The sequence below is a fragment of the Python bivittatus genome, unplaced genomic scaffold, assembly GCF_059951505.1.
Source record: "Python bivittatus isolate LINGU-HERP-01145 unplaced genomic scaffold, Pbiv_v1 ctg000840_np1212, whole genome shotgun sequence".
Lineage (NCBI taxonomy): Eukaryota > Metazoa > Chordata > Lepidosauria > Squamata > Pythonidae > Python > Python bivittatus.
Window position 1 is genome coordinate 10,535,614 of NW_028277113.1, and position 20,569 is coordinate 10,556,182.

The following is a 20,569-nucleotide window of genomic DNA, read 5'->3' on the forward strand; positions in this document are numbered from 1 at the left end:
CCCGAGTTCCTTACGACTTCCGTAACTCAGTCCCCACAGCCGGCCGAAATCGACCCAAACGGCTCTTCCGCATCCGCCGAAAGGTACTGACGTCACACACCGCGTCGTCGTCGGAGCAGGACTGACAGGAAGCCGTGCCGGAAGTGTGAGGTTGCAGACTTGGGGAAGGAGAATTCCGCCCCTACCTCTTCATATTTGTGGTGCTCTGGTGCCTTGCGTTGCGTTTAGAGATAATAATTATGAATATTGTCTCCTCCATTATAATTTAATTGTAAATGGATGCGCCTTCGTTTAGAGGCAGCTTAAAAAAATCCTAGGCTGCAGTGCTACCGTACTGAGTAGGCTTGCTTAACTTAACGTTTTATATAATTAGTACGACTTCCTTCGGAGGAAATGGAGGTTACGCTGTTTGTTTTATAGATAAGCTTTTTCGTCAAGAGAAACACATCGCTAGTGCCAAGCAAGTGAGCCTTCCTATGGAATTAAAGCCCTAAGAACACCCTTGGTATGGGTGGTTGGGCATCACTAGCCTATTGATGACACTCAGCTAATGAGAAATTCACTGGGTTACTTTAGGCCAATCACGTTCAGTTCATCATTTGGGTCAGTATTACGGTTGCAAATTAACCAGAAAAGAAAAATGAAACCATGGTAGCAAAGGGGACAGTAAGTCCATTTTTCTTCCAACCAGATGTTTCTGTTATCCATACCTGGTAGATCAGCCTTCCCCAATCTGGTACTGTCAACATAGCCGGGTACAATTGGAGTTGTAGTCCAGGACTTATGAAGAGCACCACATTCAGACATGCTGCTTTATGTGAATATATGCACATAATTGGGCACTGTCACAAGTCCTAAAACCTAGTTTCATCCAGACTCATGCAAAATTAGTAAATGTTATCACTGAAACTGCTCAGAATTGCTGTCTTCTGAACTTCCTCTGGGTTTCCCAGACATAGATGCTTTGTCTCCCAGCTTCATCCAGGTAAGAGAATAGCAAATCTGCCTAAGACAAATTTACAATACATTTTTTAAAAGGTTGTTAAAATATATGCACAAATAATAACTCTCACCAAGTATCAGCCCTTCAAGATAGGCATGGTCAAGAAACAAGCACACCAGGGATTCCAGGAATGTTCTTTATTGTTGTAGAGTAGAAAAACTGAATCTTGAAAGTCTGACAGAGACTTTCTGTCTCTGATCTATATTATCAAACAAAATCAAAGTGGGGTTATTTTGAGTTTCTTTCTCATGCTTTCCTCTTTCTCAGACTGAGTAATCTTTTCTGAAATTCCTCTCTTAACAGTTTGATCCTTCCTTCCTTTCTTCCCAAGGTCAGATCTACATTCTTCCACACCAAAAGACTTGAATATTTTGATTATGTAATTTGTTAGAAATATAAACAACATTTCATTCATTTCATCCAAATTCTAAAATTCTGGGTTCACCAAAGTGAAGGTACAGTAGAGTCTCGTTTAACTGACCTTCGCTTATCCGACATTCCGTCTTATCCGATGCCCCTAAAAAAAACACAACACGTATAAATCGGCGACGAGAAAAGTGTGCCGCTTGTTTGCGAGCGTGAGTGTACTCTTTCTTGTTGCTCCTGATGGTGTGGCGCCGCAACGCAAACATTGATTGCAACAGGTGCAGTGGATCAGTTTTTTTTTTTTACCGCACTCAATCGTTACTGTGTGTTATCCAACATTTTCGCTTATCCGACGTTCGGCCAGCCCGTTTATGTCGGATAAGCGAGACTCTACTGTATTAACATAATCTGAGGCATTGATAATTTTAAAAAATCAAGTCAAATATATATTTCTAATTAAATAGATACTCAGCTAAAGAGATTTCATGTTGTTTAAATTGGACCTATGATATTCAAAGTAAATTGTTCTCCTCCAGTAGAAAGAAATGAGCTGAACATACCAGATTATAAAGCAGCAAACTGTGATAAGCTATTAATTCCTTGACTGATTATGTTCTATCAAGTCCATATCAGCTCTTAGCTACTACACAGTTAGATCTTCAGAATGATCTGTCCCAACCTGATCTACCTGGTCTCCCAACAGTGCATCCATCACCACTGTAATCAAATCTATCCACTTTAACTGCTAGTCATCCTCTTCTATTTCTTTCCACCTTTCCCACTATTGCAGACTTCTCAAGAGAGCTGGGTTTCTGCATTACGTGTCCAAAATATAATAATTTGAGCCTGGTCATTTAAGCCTTGAGTGAGAACTTTGGACTGATTTGTTCTATGATACATTTGTTTGTTTGTTTGTTTTGGCCATCCACTAAACTCTCAAGAGTCCTCTTCAACACCAAAGTTGAAAAGCATGAATATTCTTTCTAATTTGCTTCTTTAAAGTTTATGTACCTTGGTGAAGTTTTGGTTGTTTGAAGAATGTGTTAGTAGTGAAGGAATCATTGGATTGGCAGAAATCAATAAGCAGTTCTCCCTCATTACTGCTTCCTACACCATATAGCCTAATTATGTTTTCCATCTTTGGCATTCCAGTGTCCATCCCAATGTGCGGCATCTTGCTCACTTCAGTATAATTGCTTCTTTAGTTATGAGGAATCTTTATGAACGTTTCAATGGTTTCATCATCAAATTTCCTGTTCTAGATAGCTGTACGTTCTTCTATTGCTACCATATCTGTAGGTGTCAACTAATATTTATAAAAAGGGAAATAACTATTATTGGCCAGAGAATCCCTTGTCCTCCCAGTATATCATGCCTTCTGACAGCTAATTGGCGATAAAAATTCCTTAATCTCACAACACATGGACAGACTCAACCACAGTTTCAAGTGGGAGAACTATTGGCATCTTAGACCAAGCCAAATCCAAAATACTAGGGAATTCCTGGAAGCTGGTCATTCAGACAAATCAGCCATCAATAAGACATATAGAGATAAACCACATTTACATACCATTCAAAAGAGATAATAAAATACCTAGGAAGGAAACAAAAAGACTAGAACACATCCCTCCTAGCAGCCAATATTCAGATAAACAGGGATCAGCACCAGACAAACAATCAGGCAAAAAACAATAATCAAGAAACCACCAAGAAGGAAACTACACCCACCAAAACTGGCAGGGCAAGCTACTGTATATAGATAGGCAGCAAACTCATGTGCACTGATGGTGTTACCTACTTGGATAATGGAATGTCTGCAAGCAAATAGCCAAGCTCTTTGGAGTACCAAGAACTCCATAGTTCAACCCTGAGCTACGGAGCTCTTCTGTTGAAACTAAACTAAGTTCGTGCTGCATACTTTTAGTTTACAGTTAGTGTTTAAAATACACAATATTTTTTAGAATCAACAGACTAGGTAAGCATTATTGTGTACCCACTTTCTTAGTATTAGTATTATCCCAAGGATTAGTATTAGTATTAGCCAAGGAATTCTTTGGGATTTACTTCTGACTGAATGTGTATAATTGCAATGAAAATAATGGGAAAAAAATCCATTGAACATATTGGGAGGTTTGACTTAATACCAAAGTGGTCAAGTGCCAATAGAGCAGTTATCTGTGGATTCAGCTTTTTTTGCTTAATTAAAGGTATGGGTAGTGACTCTTGATTCAAAGAAACCTTCTATATTTTCCTTCAAAAATTTGGTAATTAATTTCTGGGCAGCCATAGGAGATTTCTTTCCAATGCAAATAGCTCCAGACAAAATATTTTTGTCAACATAGCATAAGGAGAGGAAAAAATTTAATTTCTACTCCCATCTGTTAGGGTCCAGCTAATGGCCCTCCTCTGTTGCTTTTTTCATTTTAAGAATATGCAGATAAAATGCAAAGGTGCATTGTTTTCTAGTAGGCTTTCCAGCAGTGTTTTCAAAAAACCAAGGTGTAATTAAAAAACATGATTCACAATCTGTTATTAACAGTTCAGAATAAAATGACAGGCTTTTCCTGAGCATGCTTTTATTGAGTAGTCATCCACATGTGTATTAGAGGCACATTACTGCAATTAACACCACAATCCCTCAGGTATGATTTCTGCAGAACTTGGGTAGAAGGCTGAAATTGGAAGAAATGCTGATCTAGCAAATCATAGCACCTTGCATAAAGTACAAGAATAGTTAAGTTACATTAGATCAGTGCCTCTCAGATCCAATATTAGGATCCCACAGTACAAAAACAAATGCCTTGGCAAGTGCAATAACACCTTTTTAATACCCTCAATCCCACATCACAGAAACCCAAAATCCCCAAAAATAAAAATCACAAAGACCTTGTGTATTAGGCCAGAGAAAGGAAACCCTTCAGAGAACGCAGCACTCAATGGGCATAGGCGTTAATTGCGTAAAATGGTCTTCTTGCTGTCTGCAGCCCACTTGACAGAGAAAAGAGGCAAAACTGCTTATGCTACCTGAGATGCCCTCTATCCTTGTTTGGAAAACAAGACTATGGTCACCAATATTGAGAAGAGAGAAGGTTTATCCTCATCAGTGCAAAGGGGAACTGGAATTAGCTAACCTTGTGATGAGGACTACTCATCCATATGAAGCCCCCAAGTGAGTTCCAAAGTCCCAAACATTGGATTAGGATTTTATAGCGATCATACATGGTGTACCTGAGCCCACACTACGTTTCTTGCTTACTATTACAGTTTACAAGACACAGTGACATGCAGATTCTGTGATGGCTAATTGTTGTTTGTGATAGAGATGTAAATAGTTTGCTTCCAATTATCTTGGAGTCAATTGTTTTTGCCTCCCAATTATGGGATCTAGGTTGATTTTTAGGTGAACTTTACTGTAATCTTAAACAATGCATACCAAATCACTAATACAATGTCTTCCGGATAATTCCATTACACTACATTTCAGTTCTGTTTGTGCATTTAAATTTGCATGACATACATAGGTGACACAGTTTTACCAACAGACATACCAATTAAGAGGATACAAAATAATAATACATTGCTCAAGTCAATAGGAGAGTGGCTTGGAGCCCAGAAAGTAGCACACTAAATTCAAAGAAAAATAAAAGCAGAAGTTCAGAGACTGACAAAGAAATAAGGTCAATTTAAGCCAGTTGGAGAAAGGACAAAAGGAAAACTAAAACCTGTTGCTGTAATAAAGCCAGAATTTTGGAGGCTTCTAGTATCTCTGGAAAGAATTATGTCAATTAGAAAGCTGTGAAATGTAATGTCTAATAAAAAAAATTAGATCCTTTTTCCTATGCCAAATTGACTTTATGGGGAATCCCAACATTAAAAACTGGGAAAAAGATGGTGATATGGAAACATTGGATGGAAGCGGGGATATTGACTTTGGACCAACTGATAGATGATGAAGATGAATTTTTAACATATGCTGTGTTAAGAGATAAATGTCCATCAGATGTAGCCCAATGGGAATATTTGCAGTTATAACATTTCTTTGGACCAGCGGCATTTTCAGCTTCTGAAACACCTGAGATACTGGAACAACTTGTTAAATCCTTTAAAGCGAAAAAAATCTTCTATTAGTTTTTATAGGTATTTGTATCTATAAATCAATTTGGTGAGAGATGAGTGGAATAAAGAATTAGAGGTTCTGATATTGCCTAGACAATGGGAGAGTGTCTTAATGTCTATAGCAAGAGTTTCAATGGACCTTAAATTATAACTTACACAACAAAAAAATAATACTTAGAATTTATTGGACTCCATTATGTTTGTATAGAAAAGGATTGTCTAATATAGCATTTTGCTGGAGATGTAATAAGGACAATGCTTCTTTAAAATGCATGTTTTTACAATTTCCTAAACCTACTAAGTTTTGGGAGAAAATACTGGACCATATAAATGTAACTGTGACAAAAGCTAAAATTTTCAGAAGATAATATTTTCTTGAATTACATATCTAGTACATGGAATTTGACAAATGGACAACGTAAATGGATTCTCCATGCCTATATTATGCCTAAAAGACTAATATTGCAGCATTGGAAAGATAAATGTATGCCCCCATTTACTCAATGGATTGAAGACCTGATTGCACTTGCCACTTATGAGCGGATTGCCTATAGACATAGACTTTGTATGGACAAGTATAATGAAATATGGGACTCATTTATACAAAATACAATCAGTTAAAAAAATGATAGTCATATAAATTTATTAGAAATATATACATACTTGAATAATATTTGCATTAAATAAGTATATATAGAATTGTAACTGTTTACTGTTATGCCAATGACATATCATACTACATTGTCATACTGACAGTGACATATCATACTACTTTCTTTTCTTTGTCGTACTTTTTTCACTTTTTTAAAGCACTTTTTATGTTTTTTTCTTTGACAATACTGTATATGTATCTCCATCATTATCATCATTGTGTTTTTTCTTTTTTTTCTTTGTTATTAATTAAAAAGCACTAAAAATAAACATTAAACACACACACACACACACACACACACACACATCCCTGGCTGCCTTTCCTGTACAGAGGTAATTTCTGATGTGTTTTGTGCTTCTAGTGTTATAATGAGGCCACCTCGTGTCTAGAAAGAGAATATCAGTTCCTGTTGAACCTTTCATTCTCCTCAAATATAGTTAGCCTTTAAGAATGATACATAGATTCCACCTTCCTTTTCTTAAGCTTTCAGGACAGATACAGATATTACATTAAGTCACGCCTTCATGTGCGAAGTTTTTCATGACTTCCACCTCACCTCTTGGAGGGTAGGAAGAAATTTCTCTGTTTCTGCAATGTACAAGTATATCTAGTAGGGTAATTTTACTTATGTTGACCACCAGGAGGCAGTACATGACTGGTTAAGTCCTACAGTCACAGGATGAGTGGGAAGTAGGACAAAACTGGTCATATATTCTGCCTCCTGGAGGTCAATGTAAATAAATATAGAGTTAGAATTCTTACAGCCGAGTTAAAGTGCTGTCTGCTTTAACTATTTGCTTAAACAGTAGCTTCCTAGAAATGCTAGCCTGGTTCTATAGTTTTGGAAGTAGAGGATAGATCAGAAGTACAATTTTCAATAGATTTAAAGTGAAATTTTCTTTACTAGCAGAAGTTGACCATCTTCTAGAGCAAGGGGAGCAAAATGCTGAACTACAATTCTTCACCATTTCCTAAGCTGGGATTTGTGATTCAATGATATTTGGAAATTCATAATTTCCTCACCCCTATTCTAGGATCTGGACTATCTCTTACATGCTTGAACTCCTTTCACATTTCCAAAATGCTGCTTTTCTGCAATTAATGCAATTAAAATAATGAATTCTGGCCTTGTAGGGTTTTCTAAATTTTTCTCTGACATTAAAGGTTGTAACAGACTTATGCATGTGAAAGGTTTTACAGTTTTCTTATTGGTAGTTGCAAAGTTGGAAGTGGTGAGAAAAGAGAAATGGCCAAACCACCAATACTCCAGAATTGAATAAACAGAGTATAGGTCATTCCATTAGTAGTCAAATTAACACACAGGTTTTGGAGGGTCCAAGAAAAAAGCAAGAGAGACCATTTTAAGGACATACGGCTTCCTTTTGTTTTTTTTTTATGTTACAAAACTTCTTTATACCATTCAGTTCACATCTCTTAGAGGTGTCTGGAACCATTTTAATCTGATTTCAGATCTGTTGTTGGTGCAGAAATTGCCTGACTCAACCTGATGGGCATCTGATGGCAGAAGAACAACAGGGAGAAAGAAGTGGCCATGCTAATTTTCCTGACCCCTGAATTGGCTTTGATACCATCAGCTGTGTTAGCTTTTTAGTTAGGCTCTCCGGCTTGAGAGTTAGTTAAAATAAATAAATTGCATTCTGAAATGCCATTCATACCTGAAAGACTAATTCCAGAAAGTGGGGCTCAGGACAAGTGCTTAGCCCTGAGACATTTATATTACCTTGTCCCTTTTGCCTTGTTATATTTATGTGAATCTGTTAGAAGACATACATTCAGGAATTTAGAGTGAGATAAGATTTACTTTAAAGTGTAGCTAGGCACATTTTGTGAAAACAGAAATTTGTGCAGTGAGAAATAAGCTTTCAGTTGTTCTTACATGTATCAGAAAAAATCTGCTAAGTTGTTCCTTAAAAAGAGATAAATGATAACATCATTAAGAGAAAATAAACATGCCCTTCAATTCTGTCTTTATAATCTTATCTTAATATTATAGTACAAAAGCAATTACTTGATTAGCTGAAGATATTTATTAATGTATACACAGAAGAACTATACAAGAAAGATCTTAATGTCCCTGATGTCCACCCTGGTGTGATCACTGACCTTGAGCCAGACATCCTAGAGAGTGAAGTCAAGTGGGCCTTAGGAAGCATTGCTAACAACAAAGCTAGTGGAGATGACAGTATTCCAGCTGAGTTATTTAAAATACTAAAAGATGATGGTGTTAAAGTGCTGCACTCAATATGCCAGCAAGTTTGGAAAACGCAACAGTGGCCACGGGATTGGAAAAGGTCAGTTTATGTTCCAATTCCAAAGAAGGGCAACGCCAAAGAATGCTCAAACTATCGCACAATTGCACTCATTTCACATGCTAGCAAGGTTATGCTCAAAATCCTACAAGCTAGGCTTCAGCAATACATGAACCGAGAACTACCGGATGTACAAGCTGGGTTTCGAAGAGGCAGAGGAACTAGAGATCAAATCGCCAACATTCGCTGGATCATGGAGAAAGCACGAGAGTTCCAGAAAAATATCTACTTCTGCTTCATTGACTATGCAAAAGCCTTTGATTGTGTGGATCACAACAAACTGTGGCAAATTCTTAAAGAGATGGGAGTACCAGACCACCTTACCTGTCTCCTGAGAAATCTGTATGCGGGCCAAGAAGCAACAGTTAGAACCGGTCATGGAACAACTGATTGGTTCAAAATAGGGAAAGGTGTACGACAAGGCTGTATACTGTCACCCTGCTTATTTAACCTATATGCAGAGTACATCATGAGAAATGCCAGGCTGGAAGAATCACAAGCTGGAATTAAGGTTGCAGGGAGAATCATCAACAACCTCAGATATGCGGACGATACCACCCTAATGGCAGAAAGTGAAGAAGAACTAAAGAGCCTCTTGATGAGGGTGAAAGAGGAGAGTGCAAAAGCTGGCTTGAAACTCAACATTAAAAAAACTAAGATCATGGCATCTGGACCCATCAATTCCTGGCAAATAGAAGGGGTAGAAATGGAAGCAGTAACAGACTTCATTTATTTGGGCTCCAAGATCACCGCAGACGGAGACTGCAGCCATGAAATTAAAAGACGCTTGCTCCTTGGGAGGAAAGCTATGGCAAGCCTAGATAGCATATTAAAAAGCAGAGACGTCACCTTGCCGACAAAGATCCGCATAGTCAAAGCTATGGTTTTTCCAGTAGTAATGTATGGCTGTGAGAGCTGGACCATAAAAAAGGCCGAGCGCCGAAGAATTGATGCCTTTGAACTGTGGTGCTGGAGAAGACTCTTGAGAGTCCCCTGGACTGCTAGGAGGTCAAACCAGTCAATCTTAAAGGAAATCAACCCTGATTGCTCATTGGAAGGATCGATAATGAAGCTCAAGCTCAGATATTTTGGTCACCTAATGCGAAGAGAGATCTCTTTGGAGAAGACCCTGATGCTGGGAAAGATTGAAGGCAAAAGAAGAGGACGGCAGAGGATGAGATGGTTAGATAGCATCACTGAAGCAATGAGCATGAAACTGAGCAAACTCAGGGAGGCAGTGAAGGACAGGAAGGCCTGGCACAATATGGTTCATGGGGTCACGAAGAGTCGGACACGACTTAACGACTAAACAACAACAACAACAACAACATACAGGCTTATATAGAAATGCAAAACAAGCACAAAAAGATTACATTATTATGGGTAACTCCTCTCACTTAACTGGCAATATCAAAAAGTTTTTCAGAACAATGGAATTGTTATTCTGTGGTACTGGAAGGTATGAGTAGTTCTGTTTGCAAGTATTCACACAACATGCTAAATCATGCTTTTATTATGGTTTGTTGACTGAGCCACAGTTGTTCAAATTTCTCATATGCTAATCCAAAAGTACATTATGATTACAGAATTTGCTTCTTTGTTATCATATAATGAATAAGGTAGAATGGCTAGCATAACCACCAAAGATGATGATATAAGTCATCTCTGCAGTCCTGGATTGATGTTCATTCATTCTGGTACAGAGTGATAGAACAGTCTTGGGGCAAATGGAACGTTTTGCTAGACAGAGGTGTCAGATCTGACGTGCAGCAGTCCAGATTCTTTGTGGCATCTAGTGGTCATCCAGATTTTTGCACCCCAAATCTAATAGCCCTAAACTAGGAAGGACTTGTCTGTAGTTAAAATTGTGTTGGAAGAAGGAGGAAAATAAAACTTTATAACTGAGCTTAATTAACTAAATATGACTTTATATTGCCTCTGCTATGGACTGGGATGAGATGAAGGCAGCATCATGAGTACCTGGCATTTAAAAATGATTAGTGGGCATCCTCATGCCCTGGTTCAAGAGATATAAAGTGAGCCTTCCATGCCGATCTAAACATCCCTACATATATAGGCTGTATTCACACATCTTGGTTGGTTTGGATATGGCTTATTTAACAAACCATGATTAAGAAAATAATGTGATTTGTACATTTGGCCTAGAATTCTACTTTTGAAGGACTAAAAGTGCTGATAAGTGTTAGTAGTTTGTGGTCCAGAAACTCTCTCCAGTAGCTACATTTCTCCTTGGACCTTGAAGTGGCTTCTCCCTGTTTGCCCTTTCCACAAACCTTAGCCCTGGTAGTGCAGTTAATTCTCTCTCTTCAGATAGCTTGGAAGGTTAGAAGACAGTCTTCAATTCTTCTTGGACTTCTTCGCACAGGTTACTGTTCTTCCTTCTACAAAGTATCTTCTCATAATTACAGCAGAACAGGTTGCTTTGTAGTTCCCAAGTACCCAAAGAGCTTTCTTCCTGTTTTACATAATTAATTTTGTTCTCCATCTCTTCTGAGGAAGTCATCCTTGAAAATGACTCTTATCGCATATGCCCACCTTGGGATGATTCAGTTCAGTAAAGACTCTTTGGAATGCATAATTTGAAAGATATTCATAAGCTGTATAGAATGAACAAAGTTGGCATAACGGCACAAAGCCTATAGGCAAATGAAAGGGCAGTCAATATTTTGTGACCTCCACCTTACTGCAGACAGTTTTTATATGAGTTTTTATATGGCATAAAAATAGTTACATGGGCATGTTCGTCCTGTGAGTAGTGGGCTGTCAAAATGAGTTCCACAAGTATAAATAGAAAAAGAACCTGAAACAATTTGTACAGCGACATAAACCAACTTTATCCAATACAATAAAATCGGAGGTGGAGAACATAAGCCCAGCTATCACTGCTTAAGTATAAGTTAGGGCAGAAAATAATTTGAGTTATGGAAGCAAACCTATCCCTTATTTATTTCAAAGTGGGATCTCTATATACAGTATCCCATCTCTCTCGCTTTCTCTCGCTATCATTTCTTTCTGTTTAATTTTAATATAACCTTCCTTTATCTCTCTCTCTCTCTTTCTCTCTCTCTTTCTTTTCACCCTGCCTTCCCCAAAATTTCTTTCTTTCTTTTTTATTCCCCTCCAGCTTGACACAGAACTGCTGATGTACATTCCCTGTGATTGTTCAGCCATTTCTGCAACCATCTAATGGTAGCCTAGTCTAACCCACACATTGTCACCTTAAACATATCCAATGATGTTTTATTGCATGTGGTTGTGAGAAAAAATGGAGGACAGAATGCTATGTATACATCTTGAGCTCCTGGAGGACTGAAATAAATAAATAAATACGTGGATGTCAAGGTTAGTTATATATGTATTAGTAATGGACCAAACAATTTAATGAGGCTAAGGGCTGATCCCCTAATGTAATAGTAAGTATGAAAACAATCTTCATCTGATATTTCTTCTTTGACAATCAATTTAAAGAATCTACTAAGTAAAAATAGCAATACCGTACACCTTGCAGTTTTGAATTCCTGCTTATATACAACTGTTAAATCCAAGCAGTCAATGACATCATCTTCTGGAAAAGTAAATGTATCTTGTAAAAAGCTATTTTATTTCAGTTAAAAGCTTGGATGGCATTTGTTTACACTTAGAAAGGAATCTCAACCCCTTAACACTCTCGCTTGTGTAAAGATTAATATTGCTGAGAATCCAAAACTCTTTTTATTGGGACTTACGGACAATGAATTAGAAAAGACTCATGATAGACTGACACTGCACAGTATATGGTAACTGCAGCAAGGTTATTGTATGCACACTGATGGAAGAATAATGAAATTCCCACAGTGGAGGAATGGTTTGTGAAAGTGTCAGAATTTGCAGAAATGGCAAAACTGACCTGTTTGGTCAGAGAACAAACAACAAAAACTTTTTTGAAAGACTGGAAACTGTATATGGACTTTTTGCTGAAAGAAGAGAAAAAAAATGAAGTGATGATTGATGGATTTGAAGATTAAGAAAGATGCAGCCTAAATGAGGGGGTGAGGGGATTTATAAAATATTTAAGAGGGAGGAGGGACAATAAGATTGTAATTATCTGTTGAAAAGAAGACTGGAAGTCATTTATATATTTAACTTTAGTTTTTCTTTTCTTGCACCTTTTTGCTTTTCTTTCTTTCCTTTTCCTTTTTCTTTGACTCATCTTTTATTATATGAACATTCTTAATAAATATAAATAAATAAATTTCTTTACACTCTCTCGTTAAGAAAACCATTATTTAAAAATTAATCTTAGAAACAGAGAACAAGATGTACAATTCCATACTGAATTTTTAAAAACCACAAATAAAACCTTTCTAAGAGAGAGAGTGAGAGAGAAGGCAGGAAGTTTTATAAATGATAAAAAGATAATAAATAATAAACCTGGATTTTATTTGTGCACATTGGACCACAGTTCCCAACTTTGCAAGGGAGGAGTATAACTGTATAGGCTTATCAGAAAGGCCTGAGTAGTGCTCTATTGGTGCCTCACAGCACAAACCAGGAAGTATCAAATGTAGGGATCCAAACTGGATAGTAGAATTTAGTTTCTTTGTGACAAGTTTTTCTAGGCAGTGACGCAGTTACATAATTATAGACACCAAACTTATCTGTTGTGGTTGGAGTGCTCCTTAGATGGCAAGGTGTATTACTTCATTTACTTTAACATAGACTTCTGCCCTAAGGTCTTGTATTGTTGACACCATCTGGGTTCTGCTGAGGACTGTAGTAATCAAGCAGGCAGGTGAGTCTTGTCCAATCAGCTGAGGTCTAGTAGTCTTTTCCAATGGCAGAGCCCATTCATGAATCAGATATTGCAGCATCATGTACTATCTGCACTAGTGATTCATAGCACCTTTTAGGGTCATCCAGATGTAATTGTGGCAAAATAATAGTGATGCGGACATGCTTTCTATCACTTCAACAATGGCTGGGTAATGGTGTGAAAATGCTCTAAAGCACTAATGCAGAGATGACCAGAGTTGCCGTTCTCTGGCTGGCCTGCAGAAGGCACTGCCTTGAGGCATTTCTGAGAAGCTTCCACGCTGACTGATAGCTGCACACTGGGACTCACCTAGTCCATTCTGCCAGTAAGGTATTGATTTGAGCAGCTGTTGACTCACCTGGATTAATGGAAAGGAGAAATACATCTAGCATCTTATCCATATTGATACCTTACCCCATCCAGCCTGAATCCATCAATGGCCTCATATAGGTATTTGGGAACAGGGGGAATCAAGTCTACTTTAACGTAGACTTCTGCCCTAAGGTCTTGTATTGTTGACACCATCTGGGTTCTGCTGAGGACTGTAGTAATCAAGCAGGCAGGTGAGTCTTGTCCAATCAGCTGAGGTCTAGTAGTCTTTTCCAATGGCAGAGCCCATTCATGAATCAGATATTGCAGCATCATGTACTATCTGCACTAGTGATTCATAGCACCTTTTAGGGTCATCCAAGAACAGAACCATTCTAAGATAGTATTGCTCACCCCTGATTCAGATAGCTGATTGACCCAGAAGGATGCCATAACCCTTGGCTGAGAATTACCCATGCTAATTACATCAAAACATAGTAAATCTGAATGAATAACTTTATAGCATGCAAAGTTTCCTATCGGTCCTCTTTTCCAAGGGACTCCTCTTGTATTCCTTTTTTGGGGTATCTTTTTTGTCATTAAAAGTATTGTCACTTCCTTCTCCCCCTCACGGATTAGGATCACATTTCACTACAGTTGTTGAGTTTGTGTGGGAGCTGAAGGATTTTTGAAAGTCTAAATATACAGCATCTGTTGAATCATCCTGTCCATGTCCAATGCATTTGCAATTGTGAGGAGTTGGCTGCAAAGGAACCAGCTAGGTGGCAGCACCTAGCAAACTTTGGCAGATCTCAAAAAGCTAAACAGCTAAACTGGGAGGCCATCAGAAAATACTAGGTCTGCACGTAAAGAACTCAAAAACCAAAAAGACAGAGGAAGTAATAACAAACTACTTGGGTATTATTGCTAAGAAAAGTACTTGAATATGTCCATGAATAGAAAGAAAGAGCCAGTTTGGTGTAGTGGTTAAGGCACCAGGCTAGAAACTGGGAGACCGTGGGTTTTACTCCCTCATGAAGCCAACTGGGTGATCTTGGGCCAGTCATTCTTTTTCAGCCGTAGGAAGCAAGCAAGGACAAACCACTTCTGAAATTTTGCCAAGAAAACTGCAAGGACTAGTCCAGGCAGGCACTAGGAGTCAGAAACTGACTTGAAGGCACCCCCTCCCATACATCCATGAAGTCACTGGGGTGGAGCTCTACTTTTTTTACCTGACTGCAAAGTGGTGGAGATCATGTGGGAGGAAGAACCCCAAAAAACAAACTGGAATTTTGCAATCCACACAAGCTTCCCTGAGATTATTCACTGTGACACATATGTTTACAAGATTTTTTTTAAAAAAGGGTATTTGTGTGCATGTGTATGTGATACATCACTAATATTTTTCTACTTTACAGCAAAGCACTTGCATAAGCCATGTAGTTTTAAGAATGTAAACTCAAAGCTTTAAGAAATCCAGTATAACTACTTTTAATAATAGAGATGAAGCAATTAACCTCTGTCTGTGATCCAGCCTTTTCTCCCCACTTGCGAGCTCGACCATTTGTTTAAACAAAGGATATATCCCAGGCTAACTTTCCTATGAATCACTCTTACGCAAAACAAGTATTGTAGGAATTATTAGAAAATCACCTGACCAGGCCATCCAAAACATTGATAGGTCAGGCTGCTCCCAGCCCCTAGAAAGCCCCCTATTGATGGGGGCATTTGAAGAGCTTGGCAGAGAGCCAGTGCCAGTCCTGCTGTGGAGTCCCAGGGAATTGTGTATATTAAACTATAGATTCCTAGTAGGTTTAGGTTGCTAAATCTTCAAAATTTAGTTTGTTATAGCTAAGTTTCATTTTATTTTCTATTGTAACTTTAATAAATGTACAGAATTAAGAACTGGAGTTGACTTGAGCATTTTAATTAGCCTGGGGAGTGATCGTATCAATGTGCCAGACTTTGGGGTGTCTACGTGCTCACAGGTTCTTAGGGAGAAAAAAAACTGTAGAAAACTGTATTCTTCCTATAGAAGAATATCCCTTAGGCCTGGATTCTATTGTGGGCATACTGAAATTTAGTATTTGTAAATCAGATGAGTAGTATTAGCACATTTATTTCACAAATAAATTACAATGGGGGCAAGGTCTGGCAGCATAGTCTACACTTGACCCCCTCTCTTTTGGTCAGTAGATGAAGTTTCAAAGAAGGGTAGTTGTGTTTAGAACATACTGACCATATTGGAATCATTCAGGAGAAAAGTTGTGCAGGCCAAAAATTGATTGAATGTAGGCCTACTTTGATTATAGAGATCAAGTAGGGGGATGACATGGGTCAGTCTGAGGAAAGCAGCATCATTTTATTGCAACACAAGCTCCACCCCTCTTACATGTGCATCATGCTGTTGCATGTGTGTCCCAAAGGGACAGATCCCACGGCATGAGAGCACAATGCTACTTTCACCATTTTGATGATTTAGCCTGTGGATGCCTATGGGGACAAGAATTGCGGTAAGGGTGGATAAATCTCCAGTGTCCATATCTGAGTAATAAACCAAAGGGTCTGAGCCACTTCTGAATATCTTTTTAGATCTGAACTGTACTCTTTTTGTTCTGAGTGTTTTACTGATAATAAATATAGTTATATTGTTTTCTCCTTAAAACTGATTCCCCCCCCCGCCCCCAGGATCAGTGGAAACTAAATAGCTAAAAAAGGTTAATTACTATTGCTTATGGTATTTTATGCCCCATCAATTGGGAGTAGAAGGGTCCCTGTATTACTGTATGTAGATGACATGGTACTCATGTCGACAATATTAATTGGAATGAGAAAAATCCTGACAGAATTTGGCACTTATTCTAGGAAAGAATACTTACAGACAAATTATTCCAAAACCAAGGTAGTGGTATTTGCTAAAAGACCAAGGAGACATAGATGGACACTAGATGGTAAGGAGATAGAATAAGTGAGGTCATTTAAGTATTTGGGTATCCAGTTTACTGAAATACTATCATGGAAAACATAAAGATTCAACAACAATGACCATGAGATCAATGAGACCCATTTGCTCCTTCTTCAACTCAAAAGGAGAACAGTTAGTACAGCCTGCACTTAAGATCTTCCAGGGGAAAAAAATCTCACAGCTGATATATGGGGCTCCAATTTGGGGTTTCAGTAAGCTAGAAGAATTAGAAGTGGTCCAGGATAAATTCATGAGATCAGTCTTAGCCTTACCCTTGTGTAAACCAGCAACAATGTTGATATTAGAAGTGGGTCTTTCATCAATTAATATAAGGGTAAAGAAAGCAATAATCTTATAGGAGACTAGTCCCCATGCCCAATACCTATTTGGCAAAACAATGTCTCCACAAACAATTTAACAGTAATAGATGGGTGAATTTGTGTCTAAAACCATTCTCACAATTATGTGAATCGCTAGATCAGAAACTGTTGAATGACATAAATTATCATACACTATTGAGTGATTACTTATTTTTTAAAGATTTTAGACAAGATAGAGAGCAGGTATTGATCTTTAAAGATGAACAAGGAATGTCATATTATTTACAGTCTCTTGTATTCCATTCCCTGGGACAAGCTTTCACAGAACTCCGTTTTTAAACAATGCCAACAGCCTATTTGGATGGAAGATATAAGGGATTACCAACTACACACCGTTTATGCTTTTGTAATAACTCACAGGTGGAAGATCTGATCCATCACTTATTACATTGCAAATTATATCAGAGAGCTAGATGCATCATGCCTTTGTTAATCCAACTGAATCAGTCTAGTTTAGAAGAAAAAAAATCTACTTTCTGTTGACTGATATAGATGAACATATAACAAAACAAGTTGCATTGTTTGCAATGGCTACAAGAAAGGTACGAAAACAGATGTTGACAAATAGTGCTGTTAATATTAGAGGGGATGTATCAAACTGATATGGATTGTTGTAATTTTATATGAATTTTGCTAAAACCTATGTGCAAATAAATGTATATATAACAACAAATGCTTATTTAGTGAGGTACCTGTCAGACTGGGTTCATACATTGTGTTAAATCCTATTTGCTTAATTATGGTTCATTGAGAAATCATGGTTGGCTGGGTTTATAGAACATGTTAAAACATTAGTCATGTTTAACTACAATGATTGGACTTGCATTCCACAGTAATCCAACATCAAACATATCATGTTATATCTTAGCATGATGTGTAACTATGACCCCAGTCTAGGTTTCATCTACTTACCTTAAACAGTTATTGCAGGGAATGTGGATTAAATGATGACAGGGTCAAGTTAACAACCTTTGATAGCATGTTGATAATTCTGGGTATTGTAACAGTATTGCTTGAAGAATATAACAAATATTTTACATGGTGACCATTTGGAATCAAGTGACAACAGAGAAATCCCAACAAGATACTGAAGACACCTAGTGCTTTTACTTAAGTTAATTTTAAAACATTGCTGTCAGATTGAACTTCTGCTTGTCAGCAACATGCATTTATTTCTTAAACATGGGGAATAAAATTAAAGGAGTAAAGGACTGGGAGAGTTAGTTATTATGAGATATTTTTAGCTATAATGAAGCAAAATAAAATTCAAGATACACACTCTTTATTCCATCCTTCTTATTGATCTCTATTCAATTTGATTTTGCTACCATTTGTAGTTTTCCACTCTATTTGCTACCACTTTTGAAACTTTTCTTCAGTTTGTTGAGTAACCTTTTCTGAGCATGCTGGAATGATACACTCAACCTATTTGGGTGGTAACCATAGGTTACTTGCCTATTAGTCCACACCAGATAACACAAACTAAGGTGGTTTCTGGCTTGCAGTAGCTGCTCAGCCAAAACATTCCTGGTTTTTAATTAAAGAGCTGCAGTAGGTTTCCCATTTCAACTTCCCCATGAACCCCTACTGGAAATAAAAATGGAAGGAAAAGAGACATAGCTAGAGCAGCCCCATTTCAAGTCAGTCTTTATTTGTAAGTTGGAGAGTGGTAGTTCACTAATTAATTGTCTAGCTGGGTTTGGACAGCATAAGGAATCAGGACTAAGATAATTCAACCAACCACAAATCTTTGTGCCAAATCATGGTCAAGGCACTCTGCCTTAACCATAATTTGACTGATGGTCAAGTTAGAAAACACACTGAAGGCAGATCTGCACTTTCTCCTTGCCCATTGCCAGCATAGATTACTCACTGCTTCTTGAGAATAGGAACTGATGATGCTGTCCTTTGCTCATTCCCAGACCATCACAAATGCACCCTCTAGCTGCATTTTGAAAGTTTTCAAAGGAGCTTCTTTTCTGTCCAAAGCTGGAATACCAATGGTCTGTGGTGACAGTTCCAAATCTGACTGGCTACAGTGCCTACATGCCCCCTCATTTCCAGTGGCTAGTCACTGTTCTGTGCGGCCATTTTGTCCTGGGTTGCTAGGGTCCTATGTCCTCTGCTGGTCAGTAGCTTCCATTTTTAAATTATCTTGTGGTTGATCCAACAATGGCCCATTAAGTCAATGAAGTTTCCTTGCCTCATGTTTCGTAGATATGCCATTTCTTTTCAGTTCCTAAGCCTTTTGTGCACTTATAGTGGCTTTTTAAGCCTTTTAGTTGTACATTGTTATAAAAAATCCACATTTTCCAAAGTTTCATTCTATTATTTTCATTGCTCATTTGTGTTCATTTTGGTGTTTGGATTTTTAGGGGAGGTGTGTTTACACTAAAGGGAGGTGTGATGCCAAAAAGTTTAGCAACCCCTGCTCTAGAAACTCATTACTCCATTCAACTCTTACATTTCCCAGTGGGTACCTTTCTGGTTTCTTCCCAGGCTAGGTGAAGCATACTCCCCTTGTTTTCCTATTCCTTACTCATAGTACTGCAAAGCTTCCCCCCATTTCTTTTGTCTTCTAAATGTTTAAGTTGTACTGTTGCGATGTAGGCAGGTTGGTATAAAGCCAGTGCTATAAAGTTGCTTCTGTGAAGCTGAGTCATCAGTTTAGCCACAAGGTTTCTATGGCCCTTCAGTGGAAGGTGGAAATGAAAGAACCACCTGCTTTGGTTTTGTTTATTGTAGCAACAGAGCAACTATGGTATAGTAAGGCGGGGGGGGAGGGGAGGAGGCTTTGTGTTACTGTCAAAGGAGAGGAAGTAGGTGTGAAGGCATCCATATGTGCAAACATCTGGGAAAGCAAAGGAATGACATGGGGACTAGTGAGGAGGGGACATTCTCTAAAAGGAAAAGACAGGCCCTGGTAGACATGTTCACAGAGGTGTCATCCAGTAGGTCTTGCCTTCACGACATAGACAGGAAGGGCAAAAGCAAGCGAACAACCAATCAGGTCTTATAGTCTGGTCTGAGCACTAACCTGGCCCAAACCATTCCCCAATTTCTGAAGTTGGCTTCAGGAGCAGCTGGGAGCAGCACAGAACCTAGGCTTCAGTGTGGAATTGCTCTAGGTCTGACAATCAGGTCACACAAATGCAGCCTTTGAATATGACAACTAACTTAGACAGGATTCTCATCTAATCCACATTTATCTGATTTGTTAACTGAATTTCAATGAAGAACTGTGTGAAACCTGCTTTGAAAAAAGAGATAGGCTTTATTCTTGTGTAATCCATGCTGATTAAATATTTCATTGTTATTAAGCATGCAATTGCTTTACTGTCTCTTTCAGTACTGAAGTCAACTTGACCACTGCACAGCTTCCTTAGATCTTCCTTCTCCTTCCTTTTGAAAATTGGGATATTTGCCTTCCTTCAGTCTTGTAGCACCTAATCTGCTTTCCAAGATTTTTCAAAGTTAATAGAAAACACATTTCTTTGGTATCCTAGAATGCAGTTGGCTAAGCTCCCGCACTCATTTAAGGTTGCTGAATAATTCCTTATTAATCTTAAACCACAATATAGATCTAGTATCAGTCATTCTACTTGTGCAATGGTTTATATAGTTCATTTGGGAGA

At 38.1% G+C, this 20,569-nt stretch overlaps 1 protein-coding gene across 3 annotated transcripts in view; it reads left to right on the forward strand.

Annotated features, from left to right (window-relative positions):
• The first annotated feature begins 11 nt into the window (after positions 1-11).
• Positions 12-20,569, forward strand: part of SERPINB5 (serpin family B member 5) — a 41,964-nt gene continuing 21,406 nt past the window's right edge. The window contains exon 1 of one of the 3 annotated variants that reach the window (XM_088130924.1): positions 12-83. Coding sequence is in view for 1 of the 3 variants with exons in the window: in XM_088130922.1 (XP_087987048.1) it covers positions 960-985 (26 nt within the window). In the remaining 2 variants the exon portion in view is untranslated. Of the gene's footprint in view, positions 986-20,569 lie in introns of all 3 variants that reach the window. The other 2 variants (XM_088130923.1, XM_088130922.1) reach the window with 2 other exon arrangements.